Raw genomic sequence first — 20,178 nt, 5'->3', positions numbered from 1 at the left:
TTCCTAAGCTGCTCAGTCTTTCTGAGTTTCCATTGGCCATCTTGGTCTTGAGAAATATTTGTTGCACTTACAGTGGCTTTCCATTGGTTGGGTGGCAGGGTATGGGGGTGACACACGATAGTCCACTGTACTGGCTGATTATGTAACTATACAATCAGAACCCATGCATGTACAAGAAAACAGCTTTCCAATACCCGTCCACTGTACTGGCCACTGTGTATGAAAGGGTTAAAATATTCCCCAACTCTAATCCCAGACCAAAGATCCATAATTATAAATTCTGTCCAGCTCCAGACCAACCACATCTGTACAATCTGGATCTTACATGTGATTGAAGTCTATACAGATGTGATTGGTCCTAACGTGGGTTTGCACCAGAAGTCCTTCTAGATCGCCCTAATCTGACTGTGTGAGTTATAAATAAAATCCTTTTTCACTTGGAGCACAACATGGAGGGGCTCGGTGAAAGTGTGGAGAAGATTGGGGGGGGTCAGATATCTCGTAGAAAGATTGCTGCCCGGCCTGGTAATCCAGATAGACTATTAGCCTGTTAGAGGTAATTGTGTGAGACAGAAGCTTGGATTCATCCTTGTGCAGCATCTGATATGAATGACCTGTCCTCCCGACCCCCCAGGACTTATCATTTTTTCCTATCGAGCCCCCCTTCCTCCTCATACTGGAGTACCCCATCCCTATTGCCCAATCCCCTGTAGTACTGGTCTTCACCATCCAGTAATGTTGCCCTGAAGAAAATGTGTTGGTGCTCATGACCTGACAAGACTCAAACCTGTTGGCAGTGTTCGGCCGTTCCTGCCTCACATCGGTAGACATGGCAGATTTCCAGTCATAGAATATTTGTACATTATCAGCCGCTGTATTTATATCCAGAGTTATTCCTACAGGCTGCAGCACAGGGAAATTAATGTTCTTCATTTTTATTGTGTCTGATAAACCTTTCTGTATCATCACTGATAAACCTAAGGGTGACCTGATTGAAGTGAGAACTTCATCTGGTTCATTCGTCTCATTCCATCGTAGACCAATCTTCTCCTCCGTATATCTATCTGGGTTCTGGTCTTGTAGTAGAGTTAGTGGATCAGCCGTGTTTGGCTCCTCCATGTGTCCAATCTTCCTGGAGAGGTCGTCCATCTTTAGTTCCAGATTCCGGATCAGATTGGAGACTGAGTCCTGCTCTGCCTGCCTGGAGAGCTCGCTCCGGACTCGGTTCTCCAGGTCCTCCAGACATTTCCTGATATCTTTGAACAATGCGGTGAGTCGCCCTTGTATGTCTTCTCTGTGTTTCCTCGCTATTCTCCTGCGATTGCACAGATTTTGGACTCTCTTCTCAGTCTTCTCTCTCTCTGATTTCAGTGTCTGCAAGTCGTTTCTTAGTTTATTCTTCTTCTTCTCAGAGGCCACCTCCAGCCTCTCCACCTGATGTCCCCGGTGTTCTCCTTCTACCATGCAGAACATACAGATACAGGTGGAGTCCTCTGTGCAGTATAACTCCAGGGTCCTGTTGTGTTCAGAGCATTTTCTCTTCTCCTGACCAGCCGAGGATTTCAGCTTTTCAGCAATGTTAGAGAGATCTGTATTCTTCTGCAGTGAAGGTCTGCCTCTGAATCTCTTCCTGCACTGAGGACAGCTGTAATCTTCACCGTTTCTCTCTTTAGTGTCCAGATATGTCTTCATACATTCCCGGCAGAAGTTGTGTCCACAGTAGAGGGTCACAGGATCGGTATAAAGGTTCAGGCAGATGGAGCACGTCACATCATCTTCCACATCTGCAGACGCCATTGTATCAAATATGATGAAATTAAACAAAGTATTATGAGGAAGTGAAACTAAATAGTATTATGAAGAAACAAAACTTAAAGGGAATATGGTAAGACGTGCCAGCTCTGTTAACAATGACATCATTTTGTCACTAATCACAGAAACTCCTATTGCCTATGACAGGGGTCTCCAAACTTTGTCAGGGGTCTCCAAACTATGACAGGGGTCTCCAAACTATGTCTGGGGTCTCCAAACTATGTCAGGGGTCTCTAAATTATGGCCCATGGGCCACATTTGACCCACATAGTTGCCAATATATATATGTGTTTCGGGGACACTTTTTTTTTTTTTTGCTGTGCATTCAATAGTCAATTGTAGAATGTGCGTTATGCATGCAATGGTGGTCAGTATATGCAGGAGAGGCGTTTATGACGGTGCGTAGTTGGATTGTTCTTTTTGGGTCTAGTGGGCGGAGACAGTTTGTCAGACGACCCCCAAACACTGAATTCAAGCCACAGTACACTGTGAAGACCGTGAAGCATGGTGGTGCAAGCATCATGATATGGGGATGTTTCTCATACTACGGTGTTGGGCCTATTTATCGCATACCAGGGATCATGGATCAGTTTGAATCCATCAGAATACTTGAAGAGGTCATGCTGCCTTATGCTGAAGAGGAAATGCCCTTGAAATGGGTGTTCCAACAAGACAACGACCCCAAACACACCAGTAAACGTGCAACATCTTGGTTCCAGACCAACAAGATGGACGTTATGGAGTGGCCAGCCCAATCCCCGGATCTTCATCCAATAGAAAACTTGTGGGGTGACATCAAAAATGCCGTTTCTGAGGCCAAACCAAGAAATAGAGAAGAACTGTGGAATGTGGTCCAATCATCCTGGGCTGGAATACCTGATCACAGGGGCCAGAAGTTGGGGGACTCCATGCAACACAGATGTACAGCAGTTCTCAGAAACAGTGCGACTACAACCAAATATTCATGAAGTCATTCAAAGGAAAGCAAAATCTTCAAACATTTCTCAGTTTATATAGTGAATGTTGGAGTTTGTAAAGAAGAATACAAACACTGAGATTTTTTTGAACCGTCTAATATTCACTTTTCTTCCATTTTTTTAGAGGAACAACACAAATTTGATGTATTTTTCTTCATGTTGTGATTTGGAATAGAATGTGTCGTGTTCCCAATGCATTTGTGTGGATGGAAATAAAAGGATTAGAAGGATTTTCAGCTTTATTCACTTTTTTGAACACACTGATATTATTTTGAACACAACTGTATATACAGCAATGATTCCCAACCACTGGGCTGTGACCTCCCAGGTCTTTAACCAGCTGCAGGTCATCATAACCCCCCCAACAGTGCCTCCCAGCTCCCACAGTGCCCCCATGAGAGCCTTTGGCCCCCACATTGTCCAGAGCACCTCCAACAGTGCCTCCCAGCTCCCATAGTGCTCCTCAGTGGCCCGTTGCAACCCTGTGCCCCGATAGTGTCCAGAGCCTCCTGGCCACCCCCAACAGTGCCTCTAAACCTCCCATACTGCTTCTCGCCCTCACCCTACCCTCCAGCCTCCCACAGCAAAGCCTCCTGGATTGACCCCAACTCCCTCCAGAAACCTCATCCCCTACCGGGCCACTTGGTCTAATGCAGAGTCCCCTAACCCCTTCAGAACCCCAATCTTCCCAAAAGCGACACCCAGAACCTTCCTGCATTTGAGTACATACTCTGAATTCCCATATTTGTATTGTGTGAGTATAAACTTTTTTCTTTTATGTTTGGGAATGGGAGGTTTTGGAAGGTTTTTCCGGGCCTTGGTCTCATTAAGGCTGAGAACCACCAATCTAGAGTACCTTAATGTGGCTGTGCGACCCTTCCTCTCCCACTTGGAGCACGGCATGGAGGGGCTCGGTGAAGGTGGTGGTGAAGGTGTGGAGGGGCCTGACTGGGTCACACAGCGCATAAAAAGACAGACGCCCAGCCTCATAATCCAGACAGACTCCGAAGCTGGTACAGGGAACCATGTCTGATATATGTTTGGAGTTATGTTTGTGCTGTATGTGATATGAACCATAACGTTTCTTGAGACCCCAGGACTTCTCACGTTCTATCCACCCCTGTCCCTTTCTTATACTGGGGTAGCACATACCTATAGCCCAGTTCCCTGATGTACTGGTTTCCACCACCCAGAAATGTCGCCCTGAAGAAATTGTATTGGTGCTTAAAACTCGACAAGTCTGAAACTTTCTACGTCTTGGGCGTATCTGATTCATATTGGTGGACTTGGCCGTTTTCAGGTCATCAGAGATTGTTCAGGTGAAGTTCTGTGTCTTCTCAGGTGGTCATCACAGTGATGATCCTCAAAGCAGACAGGATTTCACAGCCGCTGTGTCAAGGTCAACAGTAAGAGCAGAAGATCACCGGCTGGTCTCTGTCTTGTTCTGTTGATTCAAACCTTTTCTCATTGTTACTGAAATTTTTAAACTTCTGTAGCTCAGGTCCACTTCGACATCTCTGTCCGCACTCAGGACAGCCGTAATGTTCATCATTTGTCTGTCGGGTATGCAGAACGTTTGTAATACATTTGCGACAGATTTTGTGTCCACATCTCAGCATCATAAGATCGGCATAATCGTTCATCGATGATCTCCACAGACGTCATTGGAAGAAATGAAGAAATGAAACTAAATATTTTGTAGCAAAAATGTCCAGGGCGTAGTTTTGTAACTGGATTCCTACTCGGCCAAATGATCAGACTGAGAGCAAAGGGAACGCTAAAGGGTTTTACAGGTACAAACTAGAATAACGAATGAAAAACCGGGTCAGGATGGCAACGAGCATGCATATACTGCGCAATAATACAAAACCGATTATAAAAGCTGCACTGACATGCAGGGCTAGATATAGCCTGTCTGATGTGGGGAGTGCAATACAAAATGTCAGGGGGGGGGGGCAGAGAATGGGAGGTCTGCAGGGCAGAGCACAGGGGTCTGCAAAGCAGAGGATCGAGGACTGCAGGGCAGAGGACAGGGGATTGGGGACAGCAGGGCAGAACACAGGGGTCTGCAGGGCAGGGGATTGGGGACAGCAGGGCAGAGCACAGGGGGTCGCAACTGGCAGGGCATTCAGCAGAGCTCCTTCTTGAGAACAGCATGGCAGAGGACAGGGGTCTGCAGGGCAGAGGACAGGGGTCTGCAGGGCAGAGGACAGGGGTCTGCAGGGCAGAGGACAGGGGTCTGCAGGGCAGAGGACAGGGGTCTGCAGGGCAGAGGACAGGGGTCTGCAGGGCAGGGGACAGGGGTCTGCAGGGCAGGGGACAGGGGTCTGCAGGGCAGGGGACTGGGGACAGCAGGGCAGGGGACAGGGGTCTGCAGGGCAGGGGACTGGGGACAGCAGGGCAGAGGACAGGGGTCTGCAGGGCAGGGGATTGGGGACAGCAGGGCAGAGCACAGGGGTCTTCAGGGCTGAGGATTGGTCCCAGCAGGGCAGAGGACAGGGGGTCGCAACTGGCAAGGCACTCAGCGGAGCTCCTTCTCCCATCTTTAGTATCAGTTTTAATTTATTTTAAATATCCAAAACAAACTTCCGTGTCCGTGTCTCCATAGTTTATTTTATTCAGAAATCACTTTAAAAAATGCCCCCCTTATCATTTCTAACTTTGCCCATCTGGGGTGACAGCAGCTGATTTGTGTAGCATTTAATTCCTGGAATCCATCTGCCCTTAGCTCAGGCATGCAGACAGGAGGATGTGCTTATCTGAGGAAGCCCCTCCTCTTATTGATACTTCAGAGAAGTATGACATCATTTTAGCCTAGGCTAGAAGCCAAGAAGTGACTGGAGAATTGTAAAAAAAAAAAAAAAACAGGCCTTAAGAGTTACTCGCCACCAGTTGCCCCACCTAACCTGCCCCGCCCCTAAACACACCCTTGTAAAGTATCTCATGAAATGACACTGTTAAATGTTTTATGCAGAATAGAGTTACAAAAATAAATATTAAACACCCATCTGAGACCCCTTTACATCGGGTGTCCCCATCAGAGTCCCCCTTTACATCGGGTGTCCCCATCAGAGTCCCCCTTTACATCGGGTGTCCCCATCAGAGTCCCCCTTTACATCGGGTGTCCCCATCAGAGTCCCCCTTTACATCGGGTGTCCCCATCAGAGTCCCCCTTTACATCGGGTGTCCCCATCAGAGTCCCCCTTTACATCGGGTGTCCCCATCAGAGTCCCCCTTTACATCGGGTGTCCCCATCAGAGTCCCCCTTTACATCGGGTGTCCCCATCAGAGTCCCCCTTTACATCGGGTGTCCCCATCAGAGTCCCCCTTTACATCGGGTGTACCCATCAGAGTCCCCCTTTACATCGAGTGTCCCCATCAGAGTCCCCCTTTACATCGGGTGTCCCCATCAGAGTCCCCCTTTACATCGGGTGTCCCCATCAGAGTCCTGTTCTCTGGGGCCACCATCTGCCCCCATGTGCTGTTGTAATCCTGCCACAGCTGCTCCAGTTCCCTATCCCATCCCACAAGAATAGGATATCTATACTGTGATAGGTCCATCCAGATTAGAGAAATTCAGTTCCAGGTGGATGCCTGAGGGTCCAGTTATACTCTGGGGTTCAATATAAAACCATTCATTGCCTATAATAGTTATAAAATGAAGCTGCGTACTCATGTGTGACACAAAGGTACATTTTATTACATGTGATAAAGATACATTGTGTGTAATATACAGTATACATTATGTACCCGTCACCCATAATGGTACTCCTGTAAACACGCTGTATGCTGATTGGACGTGTCAGACACCAGGAATCACTTTGACATTGATAACAATACGACACATTATTATTCCTGAGCACACAATATGTGGAGGCAGGCACCCCGACATTGACCTGGTTGGGGTGTCAGTGGCAGTTGGATATTAATCCAGCCAATCAGTGGCTTCCCCGAGAATAAATGTCAGAGGTGTCCGCTGGTGCTTCGAGATATGGCGTCCTCCAATCAGATGGAGATCTATGGATGGCCATCACATCTCTGTGGGGATCAATCTATATAAAACTGTACCATACAATATCAGTATAATAATAGTATTACTCCCCGGTCACATCGAGTGCCATCTGCAAATCGTATGCCAAGTCGCATCCTATTGTCCGCTATTGGATCGGTCATTTCAGGGCGGTTCCGACTCGGGCGGAGCCGCTCCCATCTCTAAAGAAGTTCATGTACTACTTGTGGTGAGATTTGCATTGACAACTGTATCCGATGTCTTGCAAATCGCACCTGAAATCGGCGGGTTCCCCGAGTTTGTGCGACTTCACTGTAAGTCCCTCAATTTCAGGCTTGATGTGACCGGGGTGTTATGTGTGCAATGTGTCTATATTCATACATCACCCCCCTGAACCCGGGATATATATAGTCATTGTGTATATAATGAGCCTCAAGAATCTCTTCCCTAAATGTATATCCAGTATATATTCACCTCCTATAAGAAGGCTGATATACCCGCCATACCTGTATTGATTATTGATACATGAGTTTTGATTTGCTCAGCTACATCAGTCATTTCTGTATTGTACAATCATTATTCCCCAATTATAATCGTCGACCAGAGATCTGTCCACACCAATCCCATCTGTACAATCTGGATCGTTCCTGTGATGTCTGTAGAGATGTGATTGGTTGCACCAGGCGTCCTTCATTAACATACATCATTATTCATGAGCACACACGTGAATGTTTATAGAAGTCCTGACATCAACTTTGTTGGGTGGTCAATGGCAGCGGGCCATACATCCAGTCCAGCCAATCACTGGCTTCCCCGAGAATAAATGTCAGAGGTGTCCGCTGGTGCCCCAAAAAATGGCGTCCTCCAATCAGATGGAACGGTATTAATGACCATCACATTTCCATGGGGAACGTTTATATAAAAATTATTTTTAGGCTAAACTTGCATGAAGCTATTGCATGAGAACAGAGGGGAATCCCTCACTCCCCAGGTAAGAATGTGGGCGGGGGTGCTGGTGACATCATTGGCCTAATGTGGTCACATGGTCATAATGACGATGGCATTGCCCAGTAATGTGGACAGCATCCCTGCCCCTTTGTTACTGTGGGGTGCATTGCTGGCGGCAGCTGATTGGACCAGGGGCCTGCTATCATGTTACACTTTCCCGGACTGGGTTTGACCCAACCCTGAGCTCGCTACTAAACTGTAACATAAAATATCAGCATATTATTAGTCTGTAATATTTATCTGTGTTGTATCCATAGTACTCCAGAATGACCTCCTATACCTGGTGTATCCATAGTACTCCAGAATGACCTCCTAAACCTGGTGTATCCATAGTACTCCTGAATGCCCTCCTAAACCTGGTGTATCCATAGTACTCCAGAATGCCCTCCTAAACCTGGTGTATCCATAGTACTCCAGAATGCCCTCCTAAACCTGGTGTATCCATAGTACTCCAGAATGCCCTCCTAAACCTGGTGTATCCATAGTACTCCAGAATGCCCTCCTAAACCTGGTGTATCCATAGTACTCCAGAATGCCCTCCTAAACCTGGTGTATCCATAGTACTCCAGAATGCCCTCCTAAACCTGGTGTATCCATAGTACTCCAGAATGCCCTCCTAAACCTGGTGTATCCATAGTACTCCAGAATGCCCTCCTAAACCTGGTGTATCCATAGTACTCCAGAATGCCCTCCTAAACCTGGTGTATCCATAGTACTCCAGAATGACCTCCTAAACCTGGTGTATCCATAGTACTCCAGAATGCCCTCCTAAACCTGGTGTATCCATAGTACTCCAGAATGACCTCCTAAACCTGGTGTATCCATAGTACTCCAGAATGCCCTCCTAAACCTGGTGTATCCATAGTACTCCAGAATGCCCTCCTAAACCTGGTGTATCCATAGTACTCCAGAATGCCCTCCTAAACCTGGTGTATCCATAGTACTCCAGAATGCCCTCCTAAACCTGGTGTATCCATAGTACTCCAGAATGCCCTCCTAAACCTGGTGTATGTTATATATCTATGTAATGAGCCTTACAAACGTTCTTCCCCTATAATCTGTAGGATATATATATAGTCCCCCACCATGTCTATATTATACAGTATTCTGTATGAATGACGGGATTTTGATCTGCTTTGGCTAAACTTTTTAATCCTATTCTACTTTATAATATTCCTCCATTTTAATCCCAACCTGAAGATATACATATATGAGATCTGCCCGGTGACAGACCACCTACATCAGGACCCGTTGTGTAACGGAGGTCTATACAGATGTCATTGGGCCAAGCCGTCCTGACAGTTACCTTGTGCCGGGTGTTAATATTGAGCATCGATTCTCAACCACCAGGCCTGGCCTTCAAGTAGCTTCAGATCCCCTAACCTACTACAGTGCCCCCAGCTTCCATAGTGCCACCCAACCGCCCATAATTGCCTGCAGTGCCCCTCCGCTCCCCACAGTATCCCCCCTCCCCTCCCAGCAGTGCCACCCAATCTCCCATAATTGTTCACAATGCCCCTCAATCCCCCCTCCCCTCCCTGCAATGTAACCCAACCTCCCATAATTGCCCGCAGTGCTGCTCAACCCCCCTCCCCTTCCCTGAAGTGCTACACAGCCTCCCATAATTCCCCACAGTACCCCTCAATCCCCACAGTGTCCCCCTTCCCCTCCCTGCAGTGCCACCCAACCTCCCATAATTGCCCACAGTGCCCCTTAACCCCCCCCCCCCCAGTGTCCCCCTTCCTCTCCCTGCAGTGCCACGCAACCTCCATATTTGTCCACAGTTCCTCTCACTCCCCTCCCTGCAGTGCCACCAAACGTCCCATAATTGTCCACAGTGCCCACCAATCCCCCCTCCCCTTCCCTGCAGTGCTACACAGCCTCCCATAATTGCCCACAGTACCCCTCAACCCCCCACAGTGTCCCCCCTCCCTTCACTGCACGTCCACCCAACCTCCCATAATTGCCCACATTGAACCTCCTAACCCCCCCACAATGTCCCTACAAAACACTCCTGGATTGACCCCACCTCCCCTCCAGAAACCTCATCTACAGGGCCACCAGGTCTAATGTAGAGTCCTCTAACCCCCTTCAGAACCCCCTGTGCCCCCCACAATGACACCCAGCACCACCCAGAGCCTTCCAGCATTTTAGTACCTATTTTGCATTCCCATTTTATTTATTTTTGGGGCATGGAAGGTTTTGGAAGGTTTTGCTGGGCTTTGTTCTCATTAAGACTGAGAACCATCGATCTAGAGTACCTTAATGTGGCTGTGCGACCCTTCCTCTCCCACTTGGAGCACGGCATGGAGGGGCTCGGTGAAGTTGGTGGTGAAGTTGTGGAGGAGCCGGGCTGGGTCACACAGCGCATAGAAGGACAGACGCCCAGCCTCATAATCCAGATAGACTCCGAAGCTGCTACAGGGAACCATGTCTGATATATGTTTGGAGCTACGGTTGTGCTGTATGTGATATGAACCATAAAGCTTCTTGAGACCCCAGGACTTCTCGCTTTCTCCTATCCAGCCACGTCCCTTCTTTATGCTGGGGTAGCACATACCTATAGCCCAGTTCCCTGTTGTACTGGTCTCCACCACCCAGTAGTGTCGCCCTGCAGAAATTGTATTGGTGCTTAAAACCCGGCAACTCTGAAACCTTCCTCTGGGTCTTGGACGCATCTGATTCACATTGGTGGACGTGGCCATTTTCAGGTCATCAGAGATTTGCACATCATCAGCCGCGGTGTTTATATCCAGGGTTATTCCTGTAGGCTGCAGCACAGGGAACAGATCGTCCTTCATTTTTACTATATCTGATAAACCTGTGTGTAGAATCATTGAAATGAGGAATTCATCCTGTTGACACGTCTCCTCTTGTAGATCCAAGACCTCTTCAGTATTTCTATCCAATGCCCAGTCTCTTTGATCGGTCATGATGCTCCCTTCAATCCGACCCATCTTGCGTAATATCTCGTCCTTCTTATTGTTCTGCTCCTGGATTAAATTAGAGACTGAGGACTGCTCTGCCTGCCTGGAAATCTCATTGCGGACCCTCTTCTCCAGGTCTTCCATTCGTTGCCTCATGCCTCTAAACAGTCTATCAACTTTATCTGTGAAGTCCCCTTTGTTTTCTTCTACCCTTCTGTTTTGATGATTCAGATTGATGAGTTTCTGTTCAGTCTTCACGTTCTCTCTCACCAGTTTTCTGAAGACCTCTTCCAGCTTTTCCACCTGGTGTCCTTGGTGTCCATCATCCCTGCACAACACACAGATACAACCTTCATCATCATTGCAGTAATACTCCAGGATTTTCTTATGGGTGGAGCATTTCTTGCTCTTCAGGTCACTGGTGGGCTTCACTAGGACATGATCTGGTGAAGTGATGTGTACTCTCAGGTGGTCTTCACAGAGATGAGCCTCACACTGCACACAGGATTTCACAGCTGGAACACGAGTTTTCAGACATTGACTACAGACAATCCCTGGTTGGTCTCTGGATTGCTGTCTTCTTCTAGATCTCTCAGCATAGTTACTGAAATCTTGAAACCTCTGCAGCTCAGGTCCACTTCGAGATCTCTTTCTGCACCTAGGACAGCAGTAATATTCATTTCTTATATCTTGTGTATCCAGAACTTTTGTGATACATTTCCGGCAGAAGTCGTGTCCACAGTTCAGGGTCATAAGATCGGTATAACTGTTCTCACAGATGCAGCAACTTGGGACACTGGTAGCCTCTGCAGACGCCATTTCAGGAGAAATGAGGAAACGAAGCTGAACAATCTGTACCAGAACAGTCAGGGCGTAGTCTTGTAACTGGACACCAACCCAACCAAACGATCGGACACCACAAACGTAAATGTTTGTTTACGCAACAGGTACAATAATACAACACAGGGTATCAAAGCTGTGCTACCATGGACTACGGGGGGCAGATAGTAGCCAGTGGGAGTAGAAAATGCCCCTACCTCAATGGGAGGTAAACACTACCTAAGGCTTGGTGTCAGTGGGAGTAAAGAGGAGGAATAGTGTCCCATCATTGGTATCAGTGGGAGGAATAGCATCCTATCATTGTATGTCAGTGGAAGGTATAGCATCCTATCATTGGGTGTCAGTGGAAGGTATAGCGTCCTATCATTGGGTGTCAGTGGAAGGAATAGCGTCCTATCATTGGTGTCAGTGGAAGGAATAGCGTCCTATCATTGGTGTTAGTGGGAGGAATAGTGGCCCATCATTGGTGTCAGTGGGAGGAATAGCGTCCTATCATTGGTGTCAGTGGGAAGAATAGCGGCCCATCATTGGTGTCAGTGGGAGGAATAGCGCCCCATCGTCGGTTTTGGTGGGAGGAATAGCACCCCATCGTCAGTTTCGGTGGGAGGAATAGCGCCCTGTCGTCTGTGTCGGTGGGAGGAATAGCGCCCCGTCGTCGGTGTCGGTGGGAGGAATAGCGCCCCGTCGTTGGTGTCGGTGGGAGGAATAGCTCCCCGTTGTCGGTGGGAGGAATAGCGTCCTGTCGTCGGTGTCGGTGGGAGGAATAGCGCCCCGTCGTCGGTGTCGGTGGGAGGAATAGTGCCCCGTCGTTGGTGTCGGTGAGAGGAATAGTGCCCCATCATTGTTGTCGGCGGGAGGAATAGCGCCCCGTCGTCGGTGTCGGTGGGAGGAATAGCGCCCCATCATTGGTGTCGGTGGGAGGAATAGCGTCCCATCATTGGTGTCGGTGGGAGGAATAGCGTCTCGTCGTCGGTGTCGGTGGGAGGAATAGCGTCCCGTCGTCGGTGTTGGTGGGAGGAATAGTGCCCCATCATTGGTGTCGGTGGGAGGAATAGCGTCCCGTCGTCAGTGTCGGTGGGAGGAATAGTGTTTTATTGTTCATATCATTGGGAGGAACTGTGCCTCATTGTTGGTGTCAGTGGGAGAATTTGTGCCCCAAGCCCCAGATAAAGGCAAGCAAGGGGCAGCATCCAGTCCACCAGCCACAGTTTGGAGACCACTGCTGTAGGAGATTCTATATAATCAGAGTATGGGTGAGATTGGCTATGTCAGTAAAGCGGTGCAGAATACAGCGACAGCGTCCTCCTCGGTGAAGTCCAGGGTTGCTCGGGTAACACAGGTACATAGCTGGAGGGATCCCAGGCCTGGAGACACAGCAGAGCCACCCCACGTTGTCTTGGAAATTCGCTTTCAACGAATTTTTCCTTACCGTGAGTACTCGCAGTTGGATGCGCAGAAATCCCCCATAAAGCTGTGCGAATCTCGCTTACCACGACTCCAGCTGGGTTAGCTTCTGTTGAGATGTGGGGAATTAGAGCTCCGTTACCCAGGAATGATCACACGACACTCTCAGGTTGCTGTTCGAATTCACAAAGAGGCGGATCCAACCCCAGCCTCGGATTTTTATTTACAAGCAGACACACGCCCCCCCACATGAATAAGGTCAATCCCCTCCCACAGAACAATGCAATGGGGAGTGCCTATACACAGGATGTACATTCCGATTGGAGCATAGCCTTTCCTATTATCTATCACTGGTCCTCCCCCATGAGCCCTCTGAGGTCAGCAGACTTCCTCCCCTTCCACCCATGAGCCCTCTGAGGTCAGCAGACTTCCTCCCCTTCCCCCCCATGACCTCTCTATGGAGAGCATACTTCCTGTCCTCCTAGCTCCTAGTGATATGTTCATTCCCTGTACAAGCATCCCCTAGAAACACCAGTCTGTACCTGGATGGGCCCGATACGATCTTTATTAAAACACATCCATCCAGATAGTTTCAGGTCGGTAATGGGTTGTAAGATATACATGAGCCTACACGTGGAGTTCACACCGCTTGGCGCCTAGCATTATGAAGTCCATGTGGTACTATGCTGCTGATATGTGGATACAGGCCCGTGGCCCACCGCCGGCAGCATTCGCATGGAATGGTGGTATACACGCCGGTCTATAAGCGCAGATCCGCCATCTCATCCATTACCGAGCCGAGTACTGTAATACATACATTGTACATGGCATGGCCCAATTGCAGCCTTCAGAGCTTTCATTATACACACCAGAGACATATGAATAACACTCATATATGACACATTTAAAGTTCAACCTGTAAATACAAAATTTCCATGACAACGTGTACTGCAGTACCAACAGTAGCTGGATCTTCCAGAGAAGTTCCATGCTGCCATCGTCCTGCCTGGCTGCCTGCACGCTGGTCCTGACAGTGGAGGGCTTCTCACCTGGCCACAGGCCACTCTCTCATGTTTTCCAGACTAGTCAGGTGTGACCTCTCCATTGCTGAGTGCGGGAGACTGAGGAATGTGTGATGCCCAGGAGCCCAGGGAGCTGTGGGAATCGTGGCCAGTAGTTGGGCACCCAGCCGCAGTCTCTTGAGGCCTACATGAGAGAAGGTTCTTCAATCTTCACTTTGCAGAGGGCTGTCCTGGTTGTGTGACAACGTTCTGTCCCAGTCTCCCAATATGTCTCCTGTGTTGTCACCCTTTGGATGGAGGCTACAGGTTTCATTTTAACAACATTACACAGGCATGGCCCATGGTTGTCACCATCAGGAGTTTATCTCAGACGGTTTCCCTCGCAGGGGGTTTCAGGTCCTCAGAACAGAACATGAATTTTGTAGCTTCCTGACCTCAGTCCACCTTGGAACCTGCCTAGTTATTCACCACCTCATAGTCCCGATGTCAGGCCACAGAATGGTCAGTCCTGGCCACCTTGGACTGTACAGGAACCTGCCTAGTTATATACCACCTCATAGTCCCGATGTCAGGCCACAGAATGGTCAGTCCTGGCCACCTTGGACTGTACAGGAACCTGCCTAGTTATATACCACCTCATAGTCCCGATGTCAGGCCACAGAATGGTCAGTCCTGGCCACCTTGGACTGTACAGGAACCTGCCTAGTTATTCACCACCTCATAGTCCCGATGTCAGGCCACAGAATGGTCAGTCCTGGCCACCTTGGACTGTACAGGAACCTGCCTAGTTATTCACCACCTCATAGTCCCGATGTCAGGCCACAGAATGGTCAGTCCTGGCCACCTTGGACTGTACAGGAGCCTGCCTAGTTATACACCACCTCATAGTCCCGATGTCAGGCCACAGAATGGTCAGTCCTGGCCACCTTGGACTGTACAGGAACCTGCCTAGTTATATACCACCTCATAGTCCTGATGTCAGGCCACAGAATGGTCACTCCTGGCCACCTTGGACTGCACAGGAGCCTGCCTAGTTATTCACCACCTCATAGTCCCGATGTCAGGCCACAGAATGGTCAGTCCTGGCCACCTTGGACTGCACAGGAGCCTGCCTAGTTATTCACCACCTCATAGTCCCGATGTCAGGCCACAGAATGGTCAGTCCTGGCCACCTTGGACTGCACAGGAGCCTGCCTAGTTATACACCACCTCATAGTCCCGATGTCAGGCCACAGAGTGAGCCCCGAATCACAGACAGCCCCTGGACTAGAAGGCCTCTGTAGCAGGTGCCTGGTCTCCAGTGGGCACAGGGTCTACCTTCCTCACAAGACTCTTCAAAGCCTCCCGGCTCCAGAACCCAATTCAGTCACCACCTCTGAAGAAAACTGAAACCGCTTTCCCCCCTCACACTGGCCATCCGGAGCCCCCCCAAGCCGCATAAGTGAGAACCACATCTGACAAGGTGCAGCCCTCTCACACTATCTGCTTAATGCAACCCCATCTGTTAGATTTTACCCCCCAGAATTGGGTGTTCTGTTGTGCTGGTGTGCCCTAAAACTCACCATTTGTTTCCTGAAAGTAGAGATTTGTGTAAATATTGTGTGACAATCAGCCATCAGTTCATTCTACACGGCCTCTGCTTTCAGGGAACATGGATCTGCTTCACGGTGTCATTCCCAGCCAGCAATGCATGTATGTAACAAATGTACAATCTGCCCCCAGCCCGGAGTAGTGACAGCGGAACACGGCTGAGCTCCACCAATCATATTCACTGCTTAGTTCAATTTTATTATTCAAAGTGAGCTCATCCATCCATCCCTCCGTGTCTCCATCCATCCCTCCGTGTCTCCGTCCATCCATCCGTGTCTCCATCCGTGTCTCCATCCATCCCTCCGTGTCTCCGTCCATCCCTCCGTGTCTCCGTCCATCCCTCCGTGTCTCCGTCCATCCCTCCGTGTCTCCGTCCATCCGTGTCTCCGTCCATCCGTGTCTCCGTCCATCCCTCCGTGTCTCCGTCCATCCCTCCGTGTCTCCATCCATCCCTCCGTGGTCTCCATCCATCCATCCGTGGTCTCCATCCATCCATCTGTCTCTATCCATCCATCCGTGTCTCCATCCATCCGTGTCTCCATCCATCCATCCGTGTCTCCATCCATCCATCCATCCATCCATCCGTGTCTCCATCCATCCATCCGTGTCTCCATCCATCCGTGTCTCCATCCATCCATGTCTTCATCCATGTCTCCATTCCTCCGTGTCTCCATCCATCCATCCAAGTCTGGAGAATGAGACAAATATGAACGGTCACAGAACGGTCACAAAGTCTGCTGCTTCCGTGTTTTCTGCCTGTGTGTCAGATGTTCCTCTGGTATACATGAAGGTATATATGAAGTAGAATGATGAACATTCCATACGTGTCCGAGGCTTTCACTGACAATGACATGAAGATTGTGCAGAGTCCATATTTGCAGTGTTGACCCGTCTTGTCCCCGACCTCAGCCATTCTTCCTGGCATGCTGGCCATCGACTTCTGGGCCACATCCTGACTGATGGCCGCCCATTCTCCCATCATCAAGGCTTGGAGTTGGTCAGAATTTGTTGGGGTTTTTGTTCTCCCACCTCTTGAGGATTGACCACAAGTTCCCAATGGGACGAAGATCTGGGGAGTTTCCTGGCCATGGACACAAAATCTCCATGTTTTGTTCCCTAAGACACTTAGTTATGACTTTTGCCTTCTGGCAAGGCGCTCCATCATGGTGGAGAAGGCGATGTTCCTCACCAAACTGTCCTTGGATGGTTGGGAGAAGTTGCTCTTGGAGGATGACCATTCATTCATGGCGGTGTTCTCGGGGAGAATCGTGAGTGCGCTCACTGCCTTGGGTGAGAAGTGACCCCACATATGAATGGTCTCAGGAGGCTTCACTGTTGGCATGACACAGGACTGATGGTGACACAGGACTGATGGTGTGGCTCACCTTTCCTTCTCTGTTTTTTTCCAGATGCCACAAAGAATCAGAGAAAATCACTTGCCCCCCCCCCCCCCCAGTCCTTAACAGTCCAATCCCTGTATCATTTGCAGAATATCAGTCTGTCCCGGATGTTTTCCCTGCACAGAAGTGGCTTCTTTGCTGCCCTTCTTGATACCAGACCATCCTCCAAATGTCTTCTCCTCCCGGTGTGTGCTGATGCATCACACCTGCCTGCTGCCATTCCTAAGCAAGCTCTGCACCGCTGGCGCCCCGATCCCACAGCTGGATCTACTTTAGGAGACGGTCCTGGCACTTGCTGGACTTTCTTGGGCGCCTGAAGGCTTCTTCACAACAATTGATCCTCTCTCCTTGGACTTCTTGATGATCCAACAAATGGTGGATTTAGGTGCAATCTTAGTAGCAGCAATAACCTGGCCTGTGAATCTCTTTTTGTGCAAAGCAATAATGACTCTGTGTGTTTCCTTGGAGGTAGCCATGGTTAACAGAAGAAGGACAATGATTTCAAGCACCACCCTCCTCATAAAGCTCTGTCTGTTCTTCTATCTCAATCAGCATGACAGAGCGATCTCCAGCCTTGTCCTCATCATCACTGACACCCGTGTTACTGAGAGAATCACCGACATGGTGTCAGCTGGTCCTTTTGTGGCCGAAATGCAGCGCAAATGTTTTTTTGGGATTAAGTTCGTTTTCATATCAAAGAGCGACTCTGCAATTAATTGCAATTCATCGGATCGCTCTTCATAACATTCTGGAGTAATTGCATCATAAATACCGAGGAAGCAGACTTTGTGAAAATGAATATTTGGGTCGTTCTCAGAACGTTTGGCCAGGCCGGTACTATTGTTACGGTGAAGTACGAAGAGACAGCGGCGTCCGGTCTGCCATCGTCTCTCTCCAGCATTACATCCTGCTCTTTGTCCACCCAGAAATCCCCCGGCGCTCGAAACTCCGAAAATCTCCTAAAAGCTTGTTTTGTTGTCTCCCAGATGTGCCGGGCCGGCTAATGCATGCAATCTACGTGGAGTCCATTAGTTGGTGTAATGCACGGGAAAATGTTTCATTAGGAAAAGACAAAAAACCAGAAAATCGCTCATTTCCAGCCATTTTCTGTACTCATTAGGGAAAGTGCTGGTCTGCACGCCAAGTAGTGGTGAGGGGTGGGGGAGGGGACGCAGGATTTACTTTCTGCAGTTCGAAAAAAAAGAAAAGTTTATATATTTAAATCTGCCTTTGTATGGTGTAGCCACACACTGAAAGCTGAAATCAGGCTGTCAGTGGGAGTGGGCGTGTCAGTAGGCTGAGACCTTGGGTGGGTGTACAGAATGAAGAGATCTCACAGTGGGGTTCTCAATGGTGTGAACAGACAGGCCAGAGAACAGAGGTGGGTGGGGCAGTGACACCATTGTCACTTGTACTTTTATAAGGTAATATCTGGGTTTGGTGCACACAGTGGATTTATATCCTACATGGCCAGTGATGAATATATTTCAATGAAAACTTTTGTGGCGGAGTTCAGCTTTAACACCCCGGTCACATCGGGTGCCATTCCGACTTCTAAGGTATTACATGCACTACTTGTGCTGCGATTTACATAGACCTCTGTATCCGATGTCTTCCAAATCGCACCTGAAATCACCGTGTCCCCCGACTTCACTGTAAGTCGCACGATTCCAAAGTTGGGCTTGATGTGACCGGGGCGTAGTCACATGACCTGCGTTGGTGGAATGGATGTCGCACTGATCTCTTCTTTCTTTTCCATTTATAAAGTGAGATATGAGAAGTTACATTGTTGCAGCTCAGAAATGAACATTCGTTTTCCTGCATGTATCCAGACGATCTGCTAATGCGATTATTTCCGCCCGTCTCTTACCTGCAGCCACAACCGTCCTCTTCACAATCAGGACTCCCGATAATATAATCAAGACTAACGAGGAGTGCCGAAAAATGGGCTCATCTCTGATTGGCTCATTACCCCGAGGAACGCGGCCATGGCCGGCTGCTTGTAATGTTGTGGCTGTGCGATGTTTGTCGCAGGTGTCAGTATAATGACTGCAGAGATATATACTGTGTGTGTGTGTATATAGGAGAGAGATCCAGGGGCGGACTGACAACTCATGGGGCCCCCCGGGCAATAGGGGATCACGGGGCCCCTGTGTCCTTGCCCAAACTCAAAAAAGCCTATGAAAAAGGTACCAGGGGCATCTCACGGGGCCCCCTACTGACCCCGGGCCCTCGGGCAGTGCTGAGTTTCCAAATGGTCAGTCCGCCCCTGGAGAGATCAGACTACCTCCCCCAGCGTGGCCTCCACCTATTATGTCCCGCGCTCCAACAAAGGACCAATCACGGTGATGGATGCTCGGCGGCTGATGATCAATAACTGGGAATTATGAGTTCCTAATTGATCCGTAAAATAAATGTTGGCTTTTCTATAGGATGCAGATCAGGTCATCATACAGCCTGAAGAGCGCCACCTAATGGACTTCACCGCGTGTGCTGCTGTCCTCTAATGTAGACCTCCGTCATACATTCCTGACACGTCACAACATACAGACCAGACGCAGAGAGTTCACAAAACTCCGCCTTTTACCAGTACAAATCCAGCCTTGGGTCTCCACTCAGTGACTGTGCCTAGGCTGAGATGATGTCACCAGTTTGCTGCAGGCAGGAGGAGGTATTTCCTCAGTCTCCCCTCCCCCAGTGATCAGAGTGTACATTGTAACTTTGTAGAAGGAGGCGGAGTCATTTCCTCAGTCTCCCCTCCCCCAGTGATCAGACTGTACATTGTAACTTTGTAGGAGGAGGAGGAGGCATTTCCTCAGTCTCCCCTCCCCCAGTGATCAGACTGTACATTGTAACTTTGTAGAAGGAGGTGGAGGCATTTCCTCAGTCTCCCCTCCCCCAGTGAACACAGGCACCAGGAATTACATGATGGTGTCATCTCTGAGTATCTCAGTCCAGGAAGTAGACGGTGACTCTGGATGATGCCTGAACATAGATGGTGCCTTCCTTCTGGAGTGGAGATCAGATGAGGGCATTGTCGGGGGGGGGGGGTGCTGTGATCTCAGTGAGGGGGAATACATACCCGGGCATATGTGATGACAGGTCCTCCTTGGTCCTGTGTCTGGCGCTGTGCATGTCCTGTGTGAAGGGTTCTCCTCCTGCGCAGGATTCTTGCAGCGGGGGGTGTCA

At 49.2% G+C, this 20,178-nt stretch overlaps 1 protein-coding gene and 1 pseudogene across 1 annotated transcript; both read right to left on the bottom strand.

The window, feature by feature from the left end:
- Window positions 1–386: 386 nt before the first annotated feature.
- LOC149427593 (E3 ubiquitin-protein ligase TRIM17-like) lies at window positions 387–1,884 on the bottom strand (annotated as a pseudogene).
- A 7,887-nt stretch (window positions 1,885–9,771) lies between these two features.
- Window positions 9,772–11,557, bottom strand: LOC149427592 (E3 ubiquitin/ISG15 ligase TRIM25-like). The gene has a single exon (XM_089667872.1). The coding sequence runs from the start codon at window positions 11,550–11,552 to the stop codon at window positions 10,059–10,061; it is 1,494 nt and encodes a 497-aa protein (XP_089523998.1). The 5' UTR covers window positions 11,553–11,557; the 3' UTR covers window positions 9,772–10,058.
- Window positions 11,558–20,178: the final 8,621 nt, after the last annotated feature.

The sequence above is a fragment of the Staurois parvus genome, unplaced genomic scaffold (genome assembly GCF_062004578.1).
Source record: "Staurois parvus isolate SC_StPar_1 unplaced genomic scaffold, SC_StPar_1.0 ptg003637l, whole genome shotgun sequence".
Lineage (NCBI taxonomy): Eukaryota > Metazoa > Chordata > Amphibia > Anura > Ranidae > Staurois > Staurois parvus.
Note: the sequence above shows the minus strand (reverse complement) of the source record. Positions and strands in the feature narration are given on the sequence as shown.